Below are 21,520 nucleotides of genomic sequence, written 5' to 3' on the forward strand. Positions count from 1 at the left end.
AGAGCCACTGACGGTGGGAGCGCCCGGGAGTGCAGCTCCTGCTAACAATGCAACACGGGAATGAAGCTCACATCTAGGCTTTTTTTTTTACATTTTTAAAAAAAGTTTATGTATTTTACTTATTTATTTTTGGCTGCGTTGGGTCTTTGTTGCTGCGTGCGGGTTTTCTCTAGTTGCAGCGAGCGGGGGCTACTCTTGGTTGTGGTGCGCGGGCTTCTCATTGTGGTGTCTTCTTTTTTTTTTTTGCGGTACGCGGGCCTCTCACTGTTGCGGCCTCTCCCGTTGCAGAGCACAGGCTCTGGATGCGCAGGCTCAGCGGCCATGGCTCACGGGCCCAGCCGCTCTGCGGCGTGCGGGATCCTCCCGGACCGGGGCACGAACCCACGTCCCCTGCATCGGCAGGCAGACTCCCAACCACTGTGCCACCAGGGAAGCCCAGTGGTGTCTTCTTTTTTTTTTTTTAATAAATTAATTTACTTATTTTTGGCAGTGTTGGGTCTTTGTTGCTGTACGCGGGCTTTCTCTAGCTGCGGCGAGTGGGGTCTACTCTTCGTTGCAGTGCACGGGCTTCTCATTGCGGTGGCTTCTCTTGTTGCAGAGCACGGGCTCTAGGCACGTGGGCTCAGCAGTTGTGGCTCACGGGCTTAGTTGCTCCGCGGCATGTGGGATCTTCCCGGACCAGGGCTCGAACCCATATCCCCTGCATTGGCAGGAGGATTCTTAACCACTGCACCACCAGGGAAGCCCTAGGCTGCCTTTTTAAATTGAGAAAAAAGGGACTTCCCTGGTGGTCCAGTGGTTAAGACTCCGTGCTTCCACTGCAGGGGGCACAGGTTCAATCCCTGGTCGGGGAACTAAGATCCCACGTGCTGCACGGCATGGCCAAAAAAAAAAAAAAGTTCTTTACAAAGTAAAATATTAATAAACTACCCTTCCACGGCTGGTGAAAGCTAACCCACTCTTAAGTTCCACTTCCTTTGCACAACTCTGACTGCATCCCATCCGCCCTATCTGGGGCCGTCAGGAGCTCTGCACTCTGTGTGGACTCCTGTACAAGCCTGTCTTCAGGATTTAGGGTCGATTGGAGACTCAGACAAGGGAGGAGATGACACAGAGAGGGATAGGTCTGTCACCATCCAGGTGGTCCAATGCACAGGGCGGGGAAGGCTCCCTGGAGAAGGTGGCATTTACAGTGCCGTCTGAGGTGCCTGAGGAAGTGGGGAGGGAAGGTCCATTCTGCCGCGGAGAGAGTGGCAAAGGCGGCAGTGAGGAACAGCGACCAGTCACGGTGGTGGTGTCCTGAGCCACTGTATAGCGCTCAGGTAAACTGTCCTCCAGCAGCTGGAATTTCTAGGGTGAGGACCGAGGGGCAGGTCTGAGCCAGGCTCTGCTGAAATGGGGGATTGGCGGGGGGAGGTCGGGAGGGACGGGAGGCAGAGCCCCACCCAGAGCCGGCATCTCCAGCCCCAGCCCGCAGGGCCGCCATCAATGTTCACTCAGAGGCCGATGGTCCAGGCGCCTCTCAGCGCTGGCAACCATGGTGACGAACATTACCGACCCTGAGGTCATCCAGGGGACACGGTTCCATGTAAACCATCAGGAAACGGTCAGCCGTCCGGAGGGGTTTCCAGCCCGTCAGCCCCTGCTCCTGACCTCTGTCCCTCTCCTGGAATGCAGCCTACTTTCCTCCGTGCCTGCCTTCCAAGGAGGAGGAGAAGAGCGCCGGCGCGGGTCACCGCCGCCTGCAGACATGGCACTGCTCAGCCTTCACCTCCCCGGGCTCCGCAGCTTGGAGCTGGATCTCTCTGACTTAGATCTCAGTGGTTTCTTCAATCGTGGAAGTTTTAAAACGTGAATCACGCACAGTGGAATGATTAAATTAAAGTAAATTCCAACTTTTCATGCTGGAAGTGGGGAACGGAGGAGAGGAATGCATATAAAATCTCCAAGGTGTCAGGCGAGTGCATCCATGACCTCATTATGGACACTCATTTTTTTTGGTTATAAATGAACCCACTACTACATATATACAACGGAATACTACTCAGCCATAAAAAAGAATGAAATAATGCCATTTGTAGCAACACGGATGCAACTAGAGATTATCATACTAAGTGAAGTCAGAAAGAGAAAGACAAATACCATATGATCCCACTTATATGTGGAATCTAAAATATGACACAAACGAACATATCCACGAAACAGAAACAGACTCACAGACATAGAGAGCAGACTGGTGGCTGCCAAGGGGGAGGGGATGGGGGAGGGATGGAATGGGAGGTTGGGGTTAGTAGCTGCAAACCATTGTACATAGAATGGATAAACAAGGTCCTACAGTACAGCACAGGGAACTATATTCAGTATCCCGTGATCAACCATAATGGAAAAGACTATGAAGAAGAATGTGTGCGTGTATAACTGAGTCACTTTGCTGTACAGCAGTAGTTGACACAACACTGTAAGTCAACTCTACTTCAATTAAAAAAACCTTTGGAAACCACTACCTTAAAATAAGAATTAAATATAAGGAAAAACAACCACCCACTACTTACTCGTTCTTCCTTCTGCTGTCAATATGCCGTAACAAGTGGCTCTCTAGCATAACATAATTTCCTCGGCCTTTCCACGCACCGCTCTGAGCCCTGGCCACCCTGCGCACAGCTGGACCTGCTTACCGGATGGCGGCATAGGCCTCTGTCCGGACACGCTGACCAGCACCTCCGAGGCCTCGGCAAAATGCCACAGACTTCCCGTAGGAGGCTTGTGGTGTTTTACGTGACACTGTACTTTTCTGACTTGCTTCAATACTTATGACTTGTATCTTTTCTACTACAATCTAATGGTTCATTGTGTTTTTCCTTGTCTCGGGACAACCACAGAGTTTAATACAAATGAAGTTAATTTAATAAATCCCTGTGCAGTTCAAGGCACTATAACTAATAACATTAAAATGGGAGGAAAGACGATCTCAGAGATGCCGTGACGCTGAGCTGTTAGAAATATTTTCTCTTCCAGATAATTTAGGGAAACACTGTAAGCACAAGCACTGAAAGCCCCTTTCGGCAACATGTGACTCCCCCACGGGTGCGTGTGACACACACCAGAAGTACCGTCACCAAGGCACACTGTGCGTAAGCTGATGTGAAGACAGTGTCTAGAAGGATAACCTATAACGAGCACCTAATGGAAGCCCGTGCTGGTAACAGAGACGAGGGGCCACACTGTAATCAGGCTTATTTACACGCCACCTTTTTCGGGAGCAGCAGAGGTTTATGTGTTTATTTCGGAGGTAGCTGTGGTTCACGGTGGTGAAATAAGGTGACTGTGTACGTGCATCGCGAGAAGATTCACAACAAAATAGTTCGGCTTCAGTTCACTTTAGGAAGTGAAACTTTACACATAACTACTCACGAACAATACGAAATCTTAAATAATAATAATAAAACAGCTAACTTTTAGAAACGCAGGCTTTGAGTCTTATTTCACCAACAATGAACCAAAGGCACAGAGGAGAGGTGATGGGGCTGGACCCCGGGAAAAGGCGAGAGGAGAGGTGCCTACAGCCTCCCAGGTCGGCCCACAAACCCAGGCCACCTTCCCTGAGTTTCACTTAAGCAAGAGAAACAAGTTGCCTTGTTCGACAAAGGTCAGGGCTTTTGCTCAAATATCTCCCTGAGAAAGTCTTGGAGGGAAACGCAGAGATGTTCCCTTTTATCCAGACATAATCTTAAACTTCTTACCTGTAAATGAAGTATTTTGGATTCATTATTTCGAAGCATTTCCTTTTGTCTCTCAATTTCAATTTCAAAGCTGCATATCTGGTTGTGCAAACTCTGTATGCTCTTGTTTTTTTCTACGCTTTCATTCTGCAGCAAGGAAACCTGAAAAAGAAAGTCTTCAATTAAGCAAACAAAAAGTGATTTTAATATCAATTTATAACAATTATAATAATGGTAATTAAATGTTTACAATACAGGCCTTCTATCAGCTCAATGAAGGAGTTCCAGGAAAAAAAAAAAAAAAAAAATCCCTTCACACAGGAAACGGGAGTCCTGGTAGTTTGACGGATCCTACAACTGCATTTCTCAGAATCTCTCCCAAGAATCAAATAAGAAGAGGCAAAGTGCAGCAAGGACTGAATTTCAGAATGGATGCTTTTTAAAGTTTTTGCTGAAAACTAATAAATCTTTTATCAGAGTGGCTTTCAAACTTGGACAAGGAAACATAGTAGGAAACACATCCTTACACCCCACCTCTTCTGCACAGACACTTGTGTACGTGTGCATATCCCTAAAAACGGGGATCTCAAAACCACATCTGCCCTGATCACAGTGCACCCGGATATTTTCTCTTTTACTCTATTTTACTTTTGAAAATGCTAGCTGCAACCCACTAAATTATTTCACGCCCACCAGTGGGCCATACACGCCCTTTGAAAAGCTCTCTGAACGGAACGAGGGAGCACGATGGGAACAGTCTCACGCGCTGCAGTGAGTCCTGGGGCCAGTCTCCCAGCCTCCCCGCCCCCGCCACAGAGGCGCTGCCGACTGGGGGTGCCAGGAAGGGTCTGCTGGGGGGGGTGCCATTCCCAGCAGGGGACCCACCTTTGAGTTTTTCAAAGTTCCTTTCTGAAAAATAATTGGCTCCCAAGAGCCAATTTACACTGGTCTTACAAGCCCCAGGGTGAGGAGTTCAAGGGCGATCCTACCAGGCTTCTTTCTCACAGTGTTTCTACGAGGGGCATTTTGGTCCCTGGAAAGGTTCCCTCCGCCAACAGCTGTGTCCACGCGCAGATGCGGCCGCCACCCTGGAAGACGCGGAGCTCCGAGACGGATCGGAACAGGTCTACTCGCAGGTGCCTCTCTAACACCTCCAGCACCTGAGGACGGTCTGGCCGTGGGGGTGGCCCACGGGCGTCTCAGGACACATCTGGGTTCCTGACCGTGTCCCCACTGAAGAACAACGAGCCTGAAGTGAGGTGTCCTTACGTTACTCAGTCTGCTCGGCAGGCAGCATCTCTGGGCGCTCAGTCTATTTTATTTATAACCAATGTATTTATGAAGGAATACAGAACTTGCAAGATATACTTCGCTCTCCTAGGATTCCACTCAGCACAAACAGACCTTCCTCCCTAAACTACACTGTCTCACAGGCCCACGACCTCCTCCAAGCGATCAGCCTGCAGCGCCCAGCCTGGGGCACGGGTACAGGCAGCGGCATTTCCAAAGAAGAGCTGTCATGCACACAGGCCAACCCTTCTGATAAAAACCTCAGTCATGTCTCCAGAACCAATGGCGATTTTTCCTGCAGCAAACCAAGCTACCTGAGGATGACGGAAATATCTCACACTCATGGTCACACATCATGCCGCATCCAACTCTTAACTTCTTAACTTAGGGACTGCCCTTAGACTGACGTTTTATTTATTTACACATTTTAATCAAGGATCCCAGCCCCTGGGTGCCTGCAGACCCCTGCTTTCACCAGTCTACCAGGTACAGGAAAGTCCACCTGGCAGGTGTGTTTCCAAGAAGCACGGTGTGACATCCACACAGCAGATGAAAACAGGGGCCCCTCATCCTTCCTGAGACCCTCCTCACCAGGAACATCCTCCACCCCAGCCTGCTTTGGTGGGCACTCCACACTTCCCTTTGATTTAAGCTTTCCTAAAACATAAGATGGGTGTTTTTAAGCCTGGATTTTACAAAAAGTTTTTCTTTAGTTTGACTGTGAATATAATAATCAGTGTTCTGAATCAACTCAGACGTTCTATTTTCTAGTATAGATGAACAAAATAACTCAGGAGATTCCAACTGACTAATTCTATGATGAGAAATAAATTCCCATTTTAAGAAAATACAAGTATCTCCATTCATTGTCCAGGTTTTGCTCTTGGGCCCAGTGAAGAGAAGCCAGCTTCTCATCAACACAAGCAAGGATGCGCAGGGCGGAGGCCCGGATGACCTGAGCAGTGGGCACGGAGTCAGGGAGAGGCTCACGCTCCAGCAAAACCTAGAGGACAGACGTTTCAAATGTATCAGCAGCAACTCGGCCCCCTCTCAGCCGGTGTACAGAGGGAGAAGCTCTGGGGAGGGGTGCTGGCTGTGCGGCTGTGTCCCAGAGCTTCCAGCGATGCAATGCGGATGCTTTGAGAGGGACAAGTGTGGAGGTAGCAGGGAAGGAGGACGCAAGTGACAGGATGACCCCCGCGTGCCCCACAGCGATGGCCCTGAGGACGACCGTCCTGAGAGCTGAGTGCACGGCAGCCCAGCCCCGCTCAATGGTTATGTAACTAGCACAGCTGGAATAACCAATTCACTTTACATGAAAGGAAGAACCTTTCAGATAAATGAGGAGCCGTATCTGTGAGAGACCAAAAGCCCTGAGATCTATGCCTGTAATTAAAAAAGGCAGAAACAATGCATTCTTCAAAAAGAGGGGGAAAAAAGATTCATAGGTAAACCGTCACTGAACTCAGAGCAAATATGTGCTCCTGGGAAAGGCATAAATGATTCATGTAACAGATTTTATTTCACTGATAAACAGAAGGCTTCTCCTGCCCCACGTGTGTACACACAGCACGCAAATCCTTTCATTGGTTCTCATCTCCAGCTTAAGCATTTATATTAAGAAAACTATTTTACGTCAGATTTAATAAACATCTTTTGATTTAAAACTTTAGACTCTTTTAAGTACATTTACATTTTAAATTGCTTGGATTTAATACTCAAAACAAGGTATTCAAATCTTTACAAACCTTTAGAAAGCAAACATCAACACCCTGGCTGCACCCTAGTGTCCTCCCACTGCAAGTTCTCAACACATGTTTGTTGAATATCAAATTAATTTCTTATGTGTGTACATAAGCCACAAGCCACAGTGGGAGATCCTATAACCTCCTTCTCTATCAAGTCTTGGAGGTTTTCATCTTTTCCTCAGGTAAGAAGGCCCGGAGGGCTGAGCACCACAGGACAAACTCCCCAGGAAGGAGTGCTACCTGGGCGGGGGCCTGCTCAGGAGTCCAGACCCCACAGCTGGGGCCCCTCGAGGAGACACCCAGGAGAGCAGGTGTGTCCGGGAAGGGGCTGCGTGGTCCCCCAACACCCATGGTCAACAGTCACACTCGCGATGTGCAATTGTCCTCTCCTCGTCTCCAAGAAGACAGAGGATGGTAAAGCAGGTGACACTGGTGACCTTCCAGATCGGGGGTCGGCAGGCTTTTTCTGTAAAGAGCCAGAGAACAGTTTTTGGGGCTGTGCGGGCCGTACAGTTTCTATCTCTGCTCATTCATGCTGCCGTCCTGGTGCAAAGCAGCCACGGATAATACGAAAATGAGTGTGTGTGGCCGTGTTCCAATAAAGCTTTATTTACAAAAAGAGGGGGTGCGGGGTGGACGGGGGTTGGAAGTGACAATCCCTGTCCTAGATCAATTCTAAGAGAAGCACAATGTGTTGTTTTTCTTTTTTTTAAAAAAAACCACTTCATAGCTGCTTGGCAATTAAAAAACAAACAGCAAGGACTCCCCTGGTGGCACAGTAGTTGAGAATCCGCCTGCCTATGCAGGGAACACAGGTTCGAGCCCTGATCCGGGAGGATCCCACATGCTGTGGAGCAACTAAGCCCGTGCGCTACAACTACTGAGTCTGCGCTCTGGAGCCCGCGAGCCACAACTACTGAGCCCACGTGCCACAACTACTGAAGCCCACGCACCTAGAGCCCGTGCTCCCCAACAAGAGAAACCACCGCAATGAGAAGCCTGCTCACAGCAATGAAGACCCAATGCAGTCAAAACTAAAAATAAATAAGTAAATAAATTTATAAACAAACAAAAACCCAAAGAGCAAGCTAACAAAACCACACAGCTTCATTTATAAACTCAGGATCACTTGAAGAGAATTTACTTTTTGACACTCTTGATGCTGTTTCTTTTATGCAAAATCCATTACTAACTATAAACAAGGTTTTCTTCTTTAAATAATTTGAAGAAAGCATTAAAAACCAACAAAAGCAGTAGGCGGTGCGTCGTACCTTTTTCTCTAGAGAGTTGCTCCATTCTTTGAGTAAGTTGACATGCTGCACCGCGGAGCTGGCCTCGTGGGCCTTAATCTGCTGGTTTGTCCCCTGCGAGAATAAAGAGGCAACGCGTTACCCAACCTCACTCCGCCGAAGTCAGAGAGACTCACAGCCGACCTCAATCCAGCACTACACGAGGCGGGGGTGACTTATTCGTGGACGGTTCACAGGGGATGTCCAGCCTCAGGAGGGCTCAGTGGCCCCTGATCTACTGTGTGCAGGTGAGGAGGCTGTTTCGAGAAGAACGGAGCAGCTCAAAGCCGAGACACTGCGAATTCTACAACAACTATCTCGAGGCCGTGAGCTTCACTCCTCAAGCTTCTTATCAAGGGCCTTCTTACCTACGTTTCATACTGGTAACGTCAAGAAACTAAATTTTAGATATATCATTTTTGTTCCCTAAAATTTTTTTGCGTTAAAATATAAATGGAAAATGTTTAGACACCTGCAAGTCATAGCTAGAAGCTGCTATAATAATCTAGTGAATATGTAATCAAAGTAAGATTCTAAATGGTTTATTAAAGTATTAACTTACCAGTGAAATACACTGTATTACTGTTCCTAACTGTCCTATGTATACTTAGAAAGTTACATACAGAACATAAACAACCTACAGAGTACATAAGATGCAGACCATCTTAGAGTCAGCAATAAGCGTGGGAAACAGTACTTCAGATATTTAACAAAGTAGTTGGTATAAGAATATAATTTGTTTTGAAACTGGAATATTTAAAAGCCACAGAAAGCATTTTAATGATCTCCAAAACATGTACTCTGTACATAGAATAGTCATATATATATGTTGATATAAGTATTGCTATATATAAACATATATATATACATACACAGAATGAATGATATATATGTACATACGACATAACAGTGGTGAGGGCTCAGTCTCATAAGAGACTGAAGCAAAGGGAAAGCTACAGTCATTCTTACTCTCAGGCTTTTTACCTTCTAAGAAAAGACTGAGATGCCAATATCTCTGTATTGATTTCACAATCATGTATTGATAATACATAAAAATCAAATACAAAATACTTTAATTAGAGTATATACTGCCCTTTGATAGTTCTAAGGTCAAGATATACATTTAAATGAAAACTAGTTCAAATTCACTAGCCATCTCAGATGTGTTAAAAAAACAGAAACAAAAACAAAAACCCAGGAACAGCTTTCTCACGGCCCAGGTGTGGCAGTGGCAGAGACCTCCTCTCCACATGGCCCTCCGGGCCCGTGCCCGTGGCATGTACATGGAATGCACTCTGGACACACGCACGTGCGATCCTCACAACTGTGCACTGATGCACACACTGCCGAAACCACGTCCAGTTTGCCAGTGACTTACATTCAAGTAACAGCTCAAATTCCATAACTATCTACCTAGAAACCCCACCGAATGTCAGTCCTGCTTGTCCCATTCACTAACTGGTTTTGAATGTAATCGTTCTCCTAATGCATTAACTCCCCCTCAGCACAGGTGTCTACCTCAAGTCTCACGACACCCCCGGCCTGGAAAACGAGCACCCACGTCCGCTGCACGTGGCTTTTGTCACCCGTGCGGCAGGTGACTCAGTTCCGTGGCAAAACTGAAAGCCCAGAGCTTGCATGTTAAAATGTTAATAGAAAAACTTTCTCTCATGGTGGAATGTCAGTGACTGGGAAGGACAAATGTCGGATACTGACCTGAAAAACGCAGCCATAGCGCTTAAAACTACAGGTGCTGGGGGCATTGACACACTCTGACAAGTGTGCACTCAACTGCAACGGGAAAGAGACGTGAGTTGCGGCACGAACGTTTGCATGAAAATGTTCAAACATATCAAGGGCACAGATAGCATCTGGGTTGTACTATTACGAATGGTGTTTATCAGCTACAGGTGTGTATATAGCATCTGCTTCCTAGACTTATATGCAGTAAATATACAGTATCATCACGTGTATACACATATATACACCAATATACAGAAATACATTTACAATAACATTTCTTAAACTTGCAGTTCCTTTAGAACAAGTTGTTTTGCGACATGCTGTCTGCAGTGCCAGAATTTTAAAAAGAAAGGAAAAAAAACATAAACTGAAATGCACATTTAAAGACTATAAACAAAAATTGCATGAAACACAAAAAATAGAAAGCATTCAGGATGCAACTGGGTCACACACCTAATATACAGTACACAAAAATAAATATCTTTCCAAAGCAAGCTTACACAATGCACCATTACTCTCAGTACTTCTGAAAAGACTTTCTTCCCTCTGTAATGGCCAGAAATTCAAGTAGCTTTTCAAAGACCTCTAAGGTCATTCTAACAACATGAATCTTACGATGGTTACCTCCAGTTCATGGAGGACGATTAGGAGGGGCTGGGAGAGGATAACTCCCCTTGCAAGGAAAAACCCCTGTGTTCAGCTTAAATGTCAGCAAATCATCAAATAAAAACCACCTACGGTGCCCCCTCAAGAGTAAAGGGAATTGAAACATCTACATTTTAAAGACACAGTGTTTTGTGTTAGGCTAATACAATTTAAGGATAATTTCTTTCTTTACTGAAGAAGTTCTCATCAGGAAGCTCTAGGGATGGATCTTCTTTATAGAAAGCGATCAGACCCTGAATTGGGAGAGTGGCCAGTGAGCGTGGCGCACAGCGGCCCCGGGAACGCGCTTCCCCGCGAGCCAGCGCACACGCACTCCCGGAGGCTCGCAGGATGTGTCACTCCGGTGGGTGCAGGCGGCTTCTCCACCTTCTCCTCCTGTCCTCCAGGACAAAGACATTCCTCTCCCTTCAGTCGGTATTGAGGACAAGAGTGAGCGGCTCACAGGACGGCCCTCCCGCCTGAGGGACCCACCTGACCACGGCCAAGGCCAGCCCTGCGGAAGGTCTGAGCCAGGGCGGGGTCGTGGTGGCCGCAGAGGCTCTGGCCTGCAACTGGAGGAAAGCACCCCAAGGGTACATTGCAGGTGACGGGCGCAGAAACCCAAAAGGACACCGTGTGCGTAGTACCATCAGCTTGAAAATTTTAAAACATATTCTTTCAGTGCCATGAATACAATCGTGAATCTAACCAGTTAACACTCCTCATGTTAAAACCAGGGTCATGTCGAGTTTGACATCATTTTCAGTGCACTAACTGAAAGGGCTGTACTTTTTTCCAACTGGCTTTATCATCATTAATCTCAGAGCCCTACAGAATTTACCAGAGCTTGGGGATAAAAGCAAGAATCATCTGTAAACCAATAGCACCTTTCACCAGAAACCCAAGATAAATGCAGGCTTCAAGTTTTTTGTATTTTTTTTTAGGTTTAAAGATTTTTAAAAATAAAAATAACTTAGAGGCAAAATGGAGGCAGCTTTTGCCCCGAATATAGACAGCCCTGAGTGAGTAAAAATTTAGGAAGGTATATAAAACCCAGGAAATTATTTCAACAATACAGACTCTTCATACATTCACTTTAACAGAGGGACTTTCCAGTTGTGGAAACAATCTACGTGCGTTTCCCTGCCGCTCCCAGAGGCACGTTCAGGGGCCCAGAGACCACCGTCGCCAGTCCAGACCCTGCCCTTGCCCAGCAGAGTCAACGTCCACGGAGGGTGCACCTCAGTGAGAGTGGCCTTCGGCCCACACGGGTCCTCTCGCTGTCATGGACGTGAGAGACTGAGCTCCCCTCCCCCATATCCAGGTGTAAAATTCCAGGCTGCTGAAAAGGCTGAGGTGAGCAGGCTCCTCAGATCGGAGAACCCAGGACCAAGGGAATCGGGCGTGGGGACTGGGGGTGGGGCACGCACCCACCGAGCCCATAGGAGCCCCAGACGGTGCCCAGAACACCGACCAGAGGGGGTCCAGGTCAGGATCAGATGCAAAAACATTAAGAATCCTTGGAATTGTTCCTTCTGGATATATCCTGATCAAAATGAGGTTACTGCAAAATCGACCTGCCTTAAAGCAAGTGTGCCCGAGGGTAGCGTGATGTGCACAGCCTCTGGGGGAGGCTGCCCAGGTGCCTTCCCAGCGGCCCCTGAAGTGTGGGCACCACCCCTGCACCCACTTGCCCCCCGGCACAGGTCCTGTACAGCATGTGTGGCCTAAGTGGTTCAGGAGTATTTCTAAGTTAACCGATTTCCTTGAGATAATCTTAGAGTGATTCCTAGTTTACAGATTTAAACCTAAAAAGTGTCACCTTTGCTCACATTGTAGATATTCCCATTTTCTCAATTCTTAATATTTTGCTCTGACTTTACCACTTTGTAGCTTTTGTTTGTTTCTGAAATATCTGACTTCCAAAAACAGCATGAGGGTTTTCATTGTTTTTGTACTGGAAGTATCACTATCACAACCTGTGAAAACTGCTGACCTCAGCTTTAAGGGAGGAGCGGGGTCCTGAAGGATCCCCAGCTCCTGCACAGGCCCGGCCACGCCCCTTACCTCGCTCCTCAGAAGGGTCTGGACACTGCACTTATGAGGGCAGGACACCACCACGCAGGGACACTCGGTGTCTTCGTGTTTCTGAAGGAGAAAGAGAGAGTGTTGCCAACTCTGAAACACAGTCCACCTTCCCTCAGATCCCACCAGCCTTCCCAGCGTCCCCACAATGACCCAAGGGAAGCCCTCTGCTCATGGTCATGTCCTTGAGTCACAAGACTCACATCACACTTGGATGGGTCGCTATGTTACACAAGTTTGAGTGCCGAAAAGAATGCATCTCACAAGAGCTACTCAGATATGACTGGTCGGGGCCACTCATGGGAGCACAGCCCACCGGAGGGGCATCCTCACGGCAGCTTCCCTCTAGCTGTGTCCCCTCTGCTGATGCTTCCCTGACACCTGCGCCCAGGTAGGCTGGGCCTTGGCCTCCCTCACACAGCAGGTGGATGGCAGGGCCCAGCCGCTGCTGGTTGGAGAGAAGGACAGTTCTCCTCTGGCTTCTCAGTTTGGGGTCTGGAAATGATGCTTCTCAAGGCCTGAAAACAATGTGATCTACTGGGTATTTAAATTACTGTCCTGATAGCTGATCTTCCTTTAGTGCGTGGTAAACGTGGATACATTTTGGTGTAGCCCTTCTCTGGATGGCACAGATTTCAACACAGAGCCTGGATGACGGTGACTGTTCAACTCGGTGCCCCAGGCACCTGCTGGGCACCTGTCCGGTACACCTGTCCACAAGTGAAGCGCAGGCAAGAGCTCCCACGAGGAGAGCAAACCCAAGGCTCTGGAGAGCACCTCCAGACACATGACAAAGGGCCGCTGGAGGGAGACCGACACAGGCAGAGCCAGACCTGCCACGTAACACAACTGTGGGAGGCCAGGCTCCCGGAGGTGGCATCCCTCGGCAAGAAGAGAATCTGGCGGGTTTTCCTCTGAGGCCCTGGGACACTCCCAGTTCTCCTGGCTGGGCCTCCAGTTAGGCCGCTGTTGAGGTGTGTCTGGGGCAGCGCTGGCTGCCAGGCCGTCTGACCTGGCAGGCATGCAGGTCAAGGACACGGCGCCCGAGAGGACACTCCTCTCCTCCGGGGAGGCCTGGAGCCAGGTGCAACACCATCTGAAGTCCCTCGTCTGGACCAGCGCCCTGCGGGCTGTGCAGTGCGGAGAGGACACCTGGACGCGGCCGCTCTGCTCTGGGGCCTGGTCCCCAGAGGCCTGCAGGGCCCACGGTGGGTGAGCCCACGGCTGTCCCGAACTCAGCAAAAATCACCTGACTGGGCTGAGCCTGACCAGCACCTCCCAAGTGGGGACCCCCGACGGATGCCTGGCCGCGCTCAGAATCCCTGAGTTCCCAGGTGCCATCACGCCTTTCAGGGGGAAACCTCGGCCAAACAGCTTCTCTCTGCCTCACCTGTAAGAGGGGGCATGACCAGCCCTCCCTCAGAGGGCATCTGTGAGGACAGAATCCGTCACCGGCCCGGAGAACTAACGTGGCCGACACTCCACGGACGCCACGCCTCCCTCCTGAGCCTGCCCTCGACCCCGCCTTCATTCACCAGGCCAGGCCTGCCCTGGGTGTCAGGGGTGGCCTGACCAGGACAAACAGATAATCACCACTGCGGTAGGGGGGCCGGGTGTGAGCAGCGGGGGGTGGTGGCCTGGGACGGCGCTCTGAGGAAGAACCAGGGGTGGGGGCAGTGTACCGGGGAGGGCAGAGCAGGGGGTAGCAGGAGGTGAGGCTGGGGGCCCGCAGGCCATTCCCATCAATAGCTTTGTGTATCTTCGCAGATCTGTGCAAGGACGTCCAAATGACGAATGTCTAGAAATGGGCTTCTTTACCCTTCTTTCAAAGGGTAGAGCATTTAAAATGGGATTTGGGGGCTTCCCTGGTGGCGCAGTGGTTGAGAGTCCGCCTGCCGATGCAGGGGACACGGGTTTGTGCCCCGGTCTGGGAAGATCCCACAGGCCGCGGAGCGGCTGGGCCCGTGAGCCATGGCCGCTGAGCCTGCGCGTCCGGAGCCTGTGCTCCGCAACGGGAGAGGCCACAACAGTGAGAGGCCCGCGTACCACAAAAAAACAAAAACAAAAAAAAAGGGATTTGGAGGGGTATTGCCAGCCTACCTTCCAATCAGCCTACACAAGCCCACCCTCACTGCAGTGAGAACGCACGGCCCCAATCGAATTCTATCAAACTTTCCCATCTCTGACAGTGACAGGTGAAAAACAATGAGTATGACTTGCAATTCTCTAATGATGTGTAGTTATTAGTATGTTTTTTATGTTAACCATTTATATTTCCCGTGAATTACCTTTCATAGCTTTCGTCCCTGCAGTGGGTTGAACAGTGACCCCTGAAGTTCATGTCCCCCCGGAACCTCAGAACATGACCCCATTTAGGAAAGAGGGTCTCTGCAGATGTAACGAGTTAAGAGGCCACCCTGGATTAGGCTGGGCCCTGAACCTAGTGACACTGTCCATGTAAGAGGAGAAGACGTACAGCAGGAAGACTGCCATGGGGACATGCAGGCAGAGGTCGGAACGGTGCAGCCGCAAGTCTGGGAGCCCAAGGACCGCAGCTCCCAGGAGGTGGGGAGGTGAGGGAGGGGTCTTCTCTAGAGCCTCTAGAGGGGCACGGCCCTGAGGCAACCCTGGATCCAGACTTCTGCCTCTAGGACTGTGAGGGAACAAATTTCTGTTGTTTTAGGCCACCAACTTGGTGGTACTCTGTTATGACAGCCAAAGAAAGATAATACACCCATTTTCCAAAAAAAAAAAAAACCTGTTAATCTGTCGATATGTAAGAACTCTTCGCATATTAATGAAATTTGTCCTGCCTGTCAAAGCGAATGTGACTTTGATACACACAGAGAACGGGTATCACGCGTGTGTGGGCCATAAAGCGTAAGTGCGTAGTGAGCACCCACCAGGGACAAGGATGTAACCAGCGCCCATCCCCTGCAGGCTCCTCTTCTGCCTCGCCCCCGCCTTCTCCGACTAAAACCACAAGGCTGAATCTGCGCTTTTACTTCCTTTGCTTAAAAAAAGGTTTCATTACACATGTGTGTGTAACAGGTGAGATACTGTTTCGTCTTGACTGCTTTTGAGTTTTGTGAACACGGAATCCCGCCTTTCGACCCTTCTGCGACCTGGCTCAACCCCACGCTCCTCGGGCGGGCGAATCCACGAGTCGCATAAGTGGACTCGTGGATTCCACTGTCACTGCTGTCATACAACCTTCCCTGCTGGGCACACTGTCCATGGGGTCCGCTACAAGTGATGGGTCTGTTCTCCAGCAGAGGGACGTTTGGATCGTTCCCAGATCTCTCTGCTCCTCTGGTTATGCTCGACATACTCTCTGCAGTGCCTGTGCGACAGTTTCTCTTAAACATCTAGGAGAGGGACTGCTAGTTGGGAACATGAGTTTTCAACCTAATAAAATACTGCCACGTGTCTGCCAAAGTGGCTGTACCTGTACGTTACAGTACACAGTTGACCCTTGAACCTGGGTATGAACTGCGTGAGCCGACGTACAGGCGGATTTTCTTCCCTAGGTGTGCACTGCGGCACTACCCGACCCACGGTCGGCTGACGCTGTGGACGCGGGACCTCGGCTAGGAGGGCTGACTGTAACGTTATACTTGTGTTCGAGACTGCTCGGAGAGTCTGCGCCCAGCCCCTGTGTCATCCAAGGGCCAAATGTATACACGTTCCCATAAAACGAGATCTTTACAATTCTTGACTGTTCACAAATTAACAGAACTGTTTAAAGAGAATGATATTCGATAATTTCTGGGCTAAATGGAAAAGAAGAGATTTTTTTCTGATACTTTAAATTCTGCTATTAGATTAAAAAAAACAACTTGAAAATAGCTACCGGTTCCATGGTTTAAAGATAGAAAAGAAATGCTCACATGAACTGCAACGGTCCAGAGAGTCAGTGCGTTTTTTGATTTTTTTGATGGGAACCATTTTTAAAGTCTGTGTTGAATTTTTTTTTAAATTTATTTATTTTTGGCTGCATTGGGTCTTCATTGCTGCATGTGGGCTTTCTCTAGTTGCGGTGAGCAGGGGCTACACTTCATTGCGGTGCAAGGGCTTCTCACTGCGGTGGCTTCTCTTGTTGTGGAGCACGGGCTCTTGGTGCACGGGCTTCAGTAGTTGTGGCTCTCGGGCTCTAGAGCTCAGGCTCAGTAGTTGTGGCGCACGGGCTTAGTTGCTCCGTGGCATGTGGGATCTGCCCGGACCAGGGCTTGACCCCGTGTCCCCTGCATTAGCAGGTGGATTCTTAACCACTGTGCCACCAGGGAAGCCCTCTGTGTTGAATTTTGCCACAGCATTGCCTCTGTCCTCTGCTCTGGCCCCTTGGCCGCGAGGCCTGCGGGATCCTAGCTCCCCAACCAGGGACTGAACCGCACCTCCTGAGCTGGAAAGGCAAAGTCCCTGGAGTCTCGGCGCTTTATCAACCTATATTTTATCAACACTTGATATATCTGTCACACCACAAAACGCAGGACAGGGAGGAAAGTCAGGATGAACTGGGGCTTCAGGCCTAAGTTAAGCAACGGCTCTTTTTAAAAATAACCTTAAGGCCTGAGAGGATGAGACTGTGAGGGTTGAAAGAACAAGACTTGGGAGCCAGATCCCACCACTGCTAACAGGGCGGGGGCCCGGGGGGAGTCTTGGCCGCTTCCAGGTGGGTGAGCAAGGGCGGATAGGTGTGGCCGCCTGCCAGCGCCGAGGGCCCCAGGAGCCAGCGGCTGGCGCACAAGCAGCGAGCCCACGCAGGGCGCCTCTCACAGTTATCACAGGTGGACAGAAAGTAACATCTGCCCCAAGACACGCTGCAGCGTCAACACTGATAAAACAGTTTTAAAAGTTTTCATCACAAAAGCACAGTAAGATTTAATTTAATTTAATTTGCACAACTCAGGTCCCAAACTGGTAATTACCACTTTGTGCCTCTGCACCTGCTGTGTCTCTCTCTCCTGTTTGCAGTCAACAGATTGAAGACCCAGATCAGAGCAAACGCCACCTCCTCTCCAAAGCCCTCCTGGACCCTATCAGGCCATGTTTAACTGTCTCTTCCCATACCACCATGCACATAATTGTATATCTGACTGTCTCCCCTACCAGACCGTGAAAGGAAGGGGAGAGACTGCAATCTACTTTTGTGTGTCCTGAGCAACTAGCTCAGGGTCTGGCGCCCAAGAGCAGTCAACAAACGTCTCATGACTCCTTGTGTGATGCTGTTATTCCAAAACCAACCTCTTTAAGCCTCGGCTGGAGCCCAGAGCTGGTTACTCATAGGCTGTTTAACTGACATGCTTACAATTCTTTCTCAGATGAAAATTAATTCCTGGATTCTATCCTGCAAATAAAGGTAATTGGTTTTGGGCAAGAAGCAAAGTGTAACTTCGATAGCAACATAGTAACATGTGTAATGTCAGGAGTATTGCTTGTTGGGTGCACCGTCTCATTCACTTGAATTTAATTACTGAAGAAATGAGAAACACTACTGCTAGTTTTCAAAGGGGAGGGCACAGCTGTTAAAGGTTACTAGTAACTGGAAACGACGAGAGAATCATACAGGGAACAGATTTCACGACGGAAGAATCCCAGACAAAGGAAAATTATACAAGGTAAGGTAAAATGGAGACTGTAGAATACATCTCATTTCATACAGAATAACAAAGAAAACTGTTCCTAAATTTTGGTCAAAGTACTCCCGAATATCCACCAGGAATTCGACTGTGGCCCTCACGCCTGGCTGCTCTGCCACGGTCCCCTCCCATCTGGTGACCCACCAGTCGCCATCCTGCCTCGGCCGGCAGCCAATTCCCAGCCCCTCCAAGCCCAGCCTCTCAGGAGCACCCGCGCCACACACCCTGCAGCTCCGCCTGCCTCTGGGATGTCACTCTCCTGACCCTTCCACGCCGGCTACGCCTTTGCCGGGTGACCTCCCCCTCTTAGTATGCTGTAAGCGTCATGTGCCCCAGGCCTCTGTCCTCCGACTCTGGCCCTTCTCTCTACTCGCTCCAGTCCCAGGGCTGCAAGTACCACCTATTTACACATACCTATGGCCCAGACCACTCCCTATCCCCCCGAAAGCCTCCTCTCTTCCCCTGAGCCACACTTCGGTAGGACACTCCGGTTGGTCCAGCTGCTCTAGTTACAAACGCTGGGCATCCTCCAAGCTCATCCCACTGGCTCTGCGTTAACTATGACCGCATCTGTCACTTGCTCAAGGCTGCCCCCCCCCCCCCCCCCGTCAACTTCGCACCTCGCCTCTGCTCTGTGCAAGGGGAAATCTACCTGCTGAGTCTGCTCCATCTTGGAGCCTGAGCCTCCCCCGCTGCTGCTCCCTCTGCCCCAGTGCTCTTCCTGCATCGTCCTGACTGCCTCAGAAGGGCCCGCCCTGATCACCCCTCCTCCCCTGTTACCAGTTTGTCTTCATAGTACTTATGATCTCGTCCCACTGGAAGATGAGGGTCACCACTGAACCTGCAGCTCCTAGAACGGTGCCCAGCACACAGTAGGTATGCAGTAAATACGTATTCAACAAACAGACAAATATCTGAGGGTCTCTACACCACTGACTCTTTTTAAAGTTTGTCCTCCATCCCAACACCTGTTTCTCTTTGATTTACATATAAGTGATCGGATTCTAACATGCGCACAATATAAAACCGTGCCAAAATAATGGAGGCGTGAAAACATTTTAAATTCTCATCTCTCTCCAGGAGAGACTGCTGCACTTCAATACTGCAGGATAAATTACCCTGCTGAAGTGATGGTTATGTCACAGAGCCGTAAAATGAGTAAGCAAGCCAACAAGATTTTAGAGGCTATTCCCTGGCACAAGTGAAAAATTCTACCTTTTTTGAATAATCGGTCTTCATTTTTTGGGCACCCCAAATGGCAGTCAATCTAGGCAATGGAAAATTAATTGCATAAATCAAAATGGGCAAAACAAATGAAGCTTAACTCTGAAATAAAGTCAGATGAAAACTGCTATTTACCCCTATCTTTTCTCTTTATTTCTGTTAGAATAGTCATTTAACAAGCTATCCTGCGGACAAACGACATCTGGATGGAGTAGAAGGTGGGTGAGACAAGAAAACACCGCACCTGCAGCGTTATCATCGGGACCTGGCTTCTGCAGTGGCCGCACGTGGCCTCACGGTATTTACAGGCCTTGTCCACGTGGTCACGTAGGTCCTTCCTCAGCACCTTCTCTTTGCAGTCGGCACGGACACACAAAAGTTCCTCAAACTGGCAATCATTCTTCAAATGCACCTGTGAGACAAACAATTCAAAGTTCTTAATCGGCAAAACTCCAATCTGAAATACCAAATTCTAGCCTCTATGCAATTAAAGCCCACAAAAATGTTTCTATCTGCTGCTAGATCAGCTTTTCAGAGAGAAGAGCGACAAATGTATCAGGAGACACTGAATTTCGTGTTCCATTTGATGACTACTCAAACTATACTGCTTTTGAAGAATTAAGTCAATTAACTTTTCTTCCTGGATAAATAAATGGTTATCTGCTAAGGACTTTGTTTTATTCCAATTCAAATATCTTCCCAGGATAAAATATGATACTAATCAAAAAAAGGTAAGAAGTTACGTGGAATTTCATGGTTATAAAAAGGAGAAGGTTTCAATGGGCCTTCTACAGTCAAAATTCAATTCAGATTTTTCTACTCTGAATAGGGTGGGGTGTTCAAAAACCAACGGACAGTTCTGCCTATGATGTCATTAAAAATAACATTTCATACCTAAATGGCTCTGACTGCTTTCATAGTTGGTTGTGTCTGAAAGATTAATGCAGACATGATCTTAAGGGGCCACATCGTACTGACCAGGGACTCGTATTTCTGGATGTAAAGCCGACACATCGCATCCCCACTTACCAGCAGGTGCCCCAGTGCTAACTGCTCTACACAGCCTCTGCCTTCGTTCCTACAGTATATCTGAAGGGCCAGAATCTCTCTCTTGCAGCAATTATCCTTAAACACCTGAAATTGAAAGTTAGCTATTTTAGAGGATTAATATTTCTTCATCTCCACATGCTGCTACTTTAGACAAGGCAAAACCACTGGTAAAAATACCAGAACATCCCTTAAGTGGGCCTCAGAAAGCATTAAGAACTATTCTAATCTAAGTAGAATGAAGGAGCCACCCCACTAGGGACACAATTTAAATAATAAAACCTTAACTACCACCTTCTATTAAATAAACCAAAAGTAAGCAAGTTATACGGAACAACTGAAGAGCACTTTGGAGCAGCACACATTTTGGATTAACTCTGACACACTCAAGACGAGGACACACCAGGACCAAGTTCACATCTGGATCCTGGAGATTTCAGGCACCAGCACTGCCGCAGGTGGGACCTCCCACCAAGGGACCAGGGCAGAGCCCGCTACAACTTGATGCCTTTGTAGATCCTTGCCAGAGAAAGAGAGAAACTACTGTAAAAGACAGTATTTTGCAGATGGTTTGTAAAACATTTATTTTGGTTCTTGCTCCTAAGGTTATGTCACTAATAACTCATTTTTCACCAAGAAGAAAGCATTAGCCCGCTACGTAAGAAACATTTTTAAATTATTTATTTATTTATTTATTATTTATGGCTGTGTTGGGTCTTCGTTTCTGTGCAAGGGCTTTCTCTAGTTGTGGCAAGCAGGGGCCAGTCTTCATTGTGGTGCGCGGGCCTCTCGCTATCGCGGCCTCTCTTGTTGCAGAGCACAGGCTCCAGACGCGCAGGCTCAGTAATTGTGGCTCACGGGCCCAGTTGCTCCGGGTCATGTGGGATCCTCCCAGACCAGGGCTCGAACCTGTGTCCCCTGCATTGGCAGGCAGACTCTCAACCACTGCGCCACCAACGAAGCCCAAGAAACTTTAAAAAATATATGTTGCAAAGACTGCGGTTAATCCAATAATGAAAATGTTTCCCTTTGAAAATGAAAACCTCCCTTTAATTTCATTTTTCCCTTGGAAAACAAATACTCTCACTCCT

At 48.6% G+C, this 21,520-nt stretch overlaps 1 protein-coding gene across 5 annotated transcripts in view; it reads right to left on the reverse strand.

Moving 5' to 3' along the window:
• TRAF3 (TNF receptor associated factor 3) overlaps positions 1-21,520 on the reverse strand; it is a 29,463-nt gene that overhangs the window by 4,153 nt on the left and 3,790 nt on the right. The window contains exons 3-8 of one of the 5 annotated variants that reach the window (XM_065871295.1): positions 20,412-20,516; positions 19,627-19,794; positions 12,502-12,582; positions 9,763-9,837; positions 8,029-8,121; positions 3,741-3,881 (exon numbers count right to left, since the gene is read on the reverse strand). In XM_065871295.1, the coding sequence (XP_065727367.1) occupies positions 3,741-3,881; positions 8,029-8,121; positions 9,763-9,837; positions 12,502-12,582; positions 19,627-19,794; positions 20,412-20,516 (663 nt within the window). The remainder of the gene's footprint in view (positions 1-3,740; positions 3,882-8,028; positions 8,122-9,762; positions 9,838-12,501; positions 12,583-19,626; positions 19,795-20,411; positions 20,517-21,520) is intronic. The other 4 variants (XM_065871297.1, XM_065871296.1, XM_065871298.1 and 1 more) reach the window with 4 other exon arrangements.

The sequence above is a fragment of the Phocoena phocoena genome, chromosome 2, assembly GCF_963924675.1.
Source record: "Phocoena phocoena chromosome 2, mPhoPho1.1, whole genome shotgun sequence".
In the NCBI taxonomy this organism is placed as follows: Eukaryota; Metazoa; Chordata; class Mammalia; order Artiodactyla; family Phocoenidae; genus Phocoena; species Phocoena phocoena.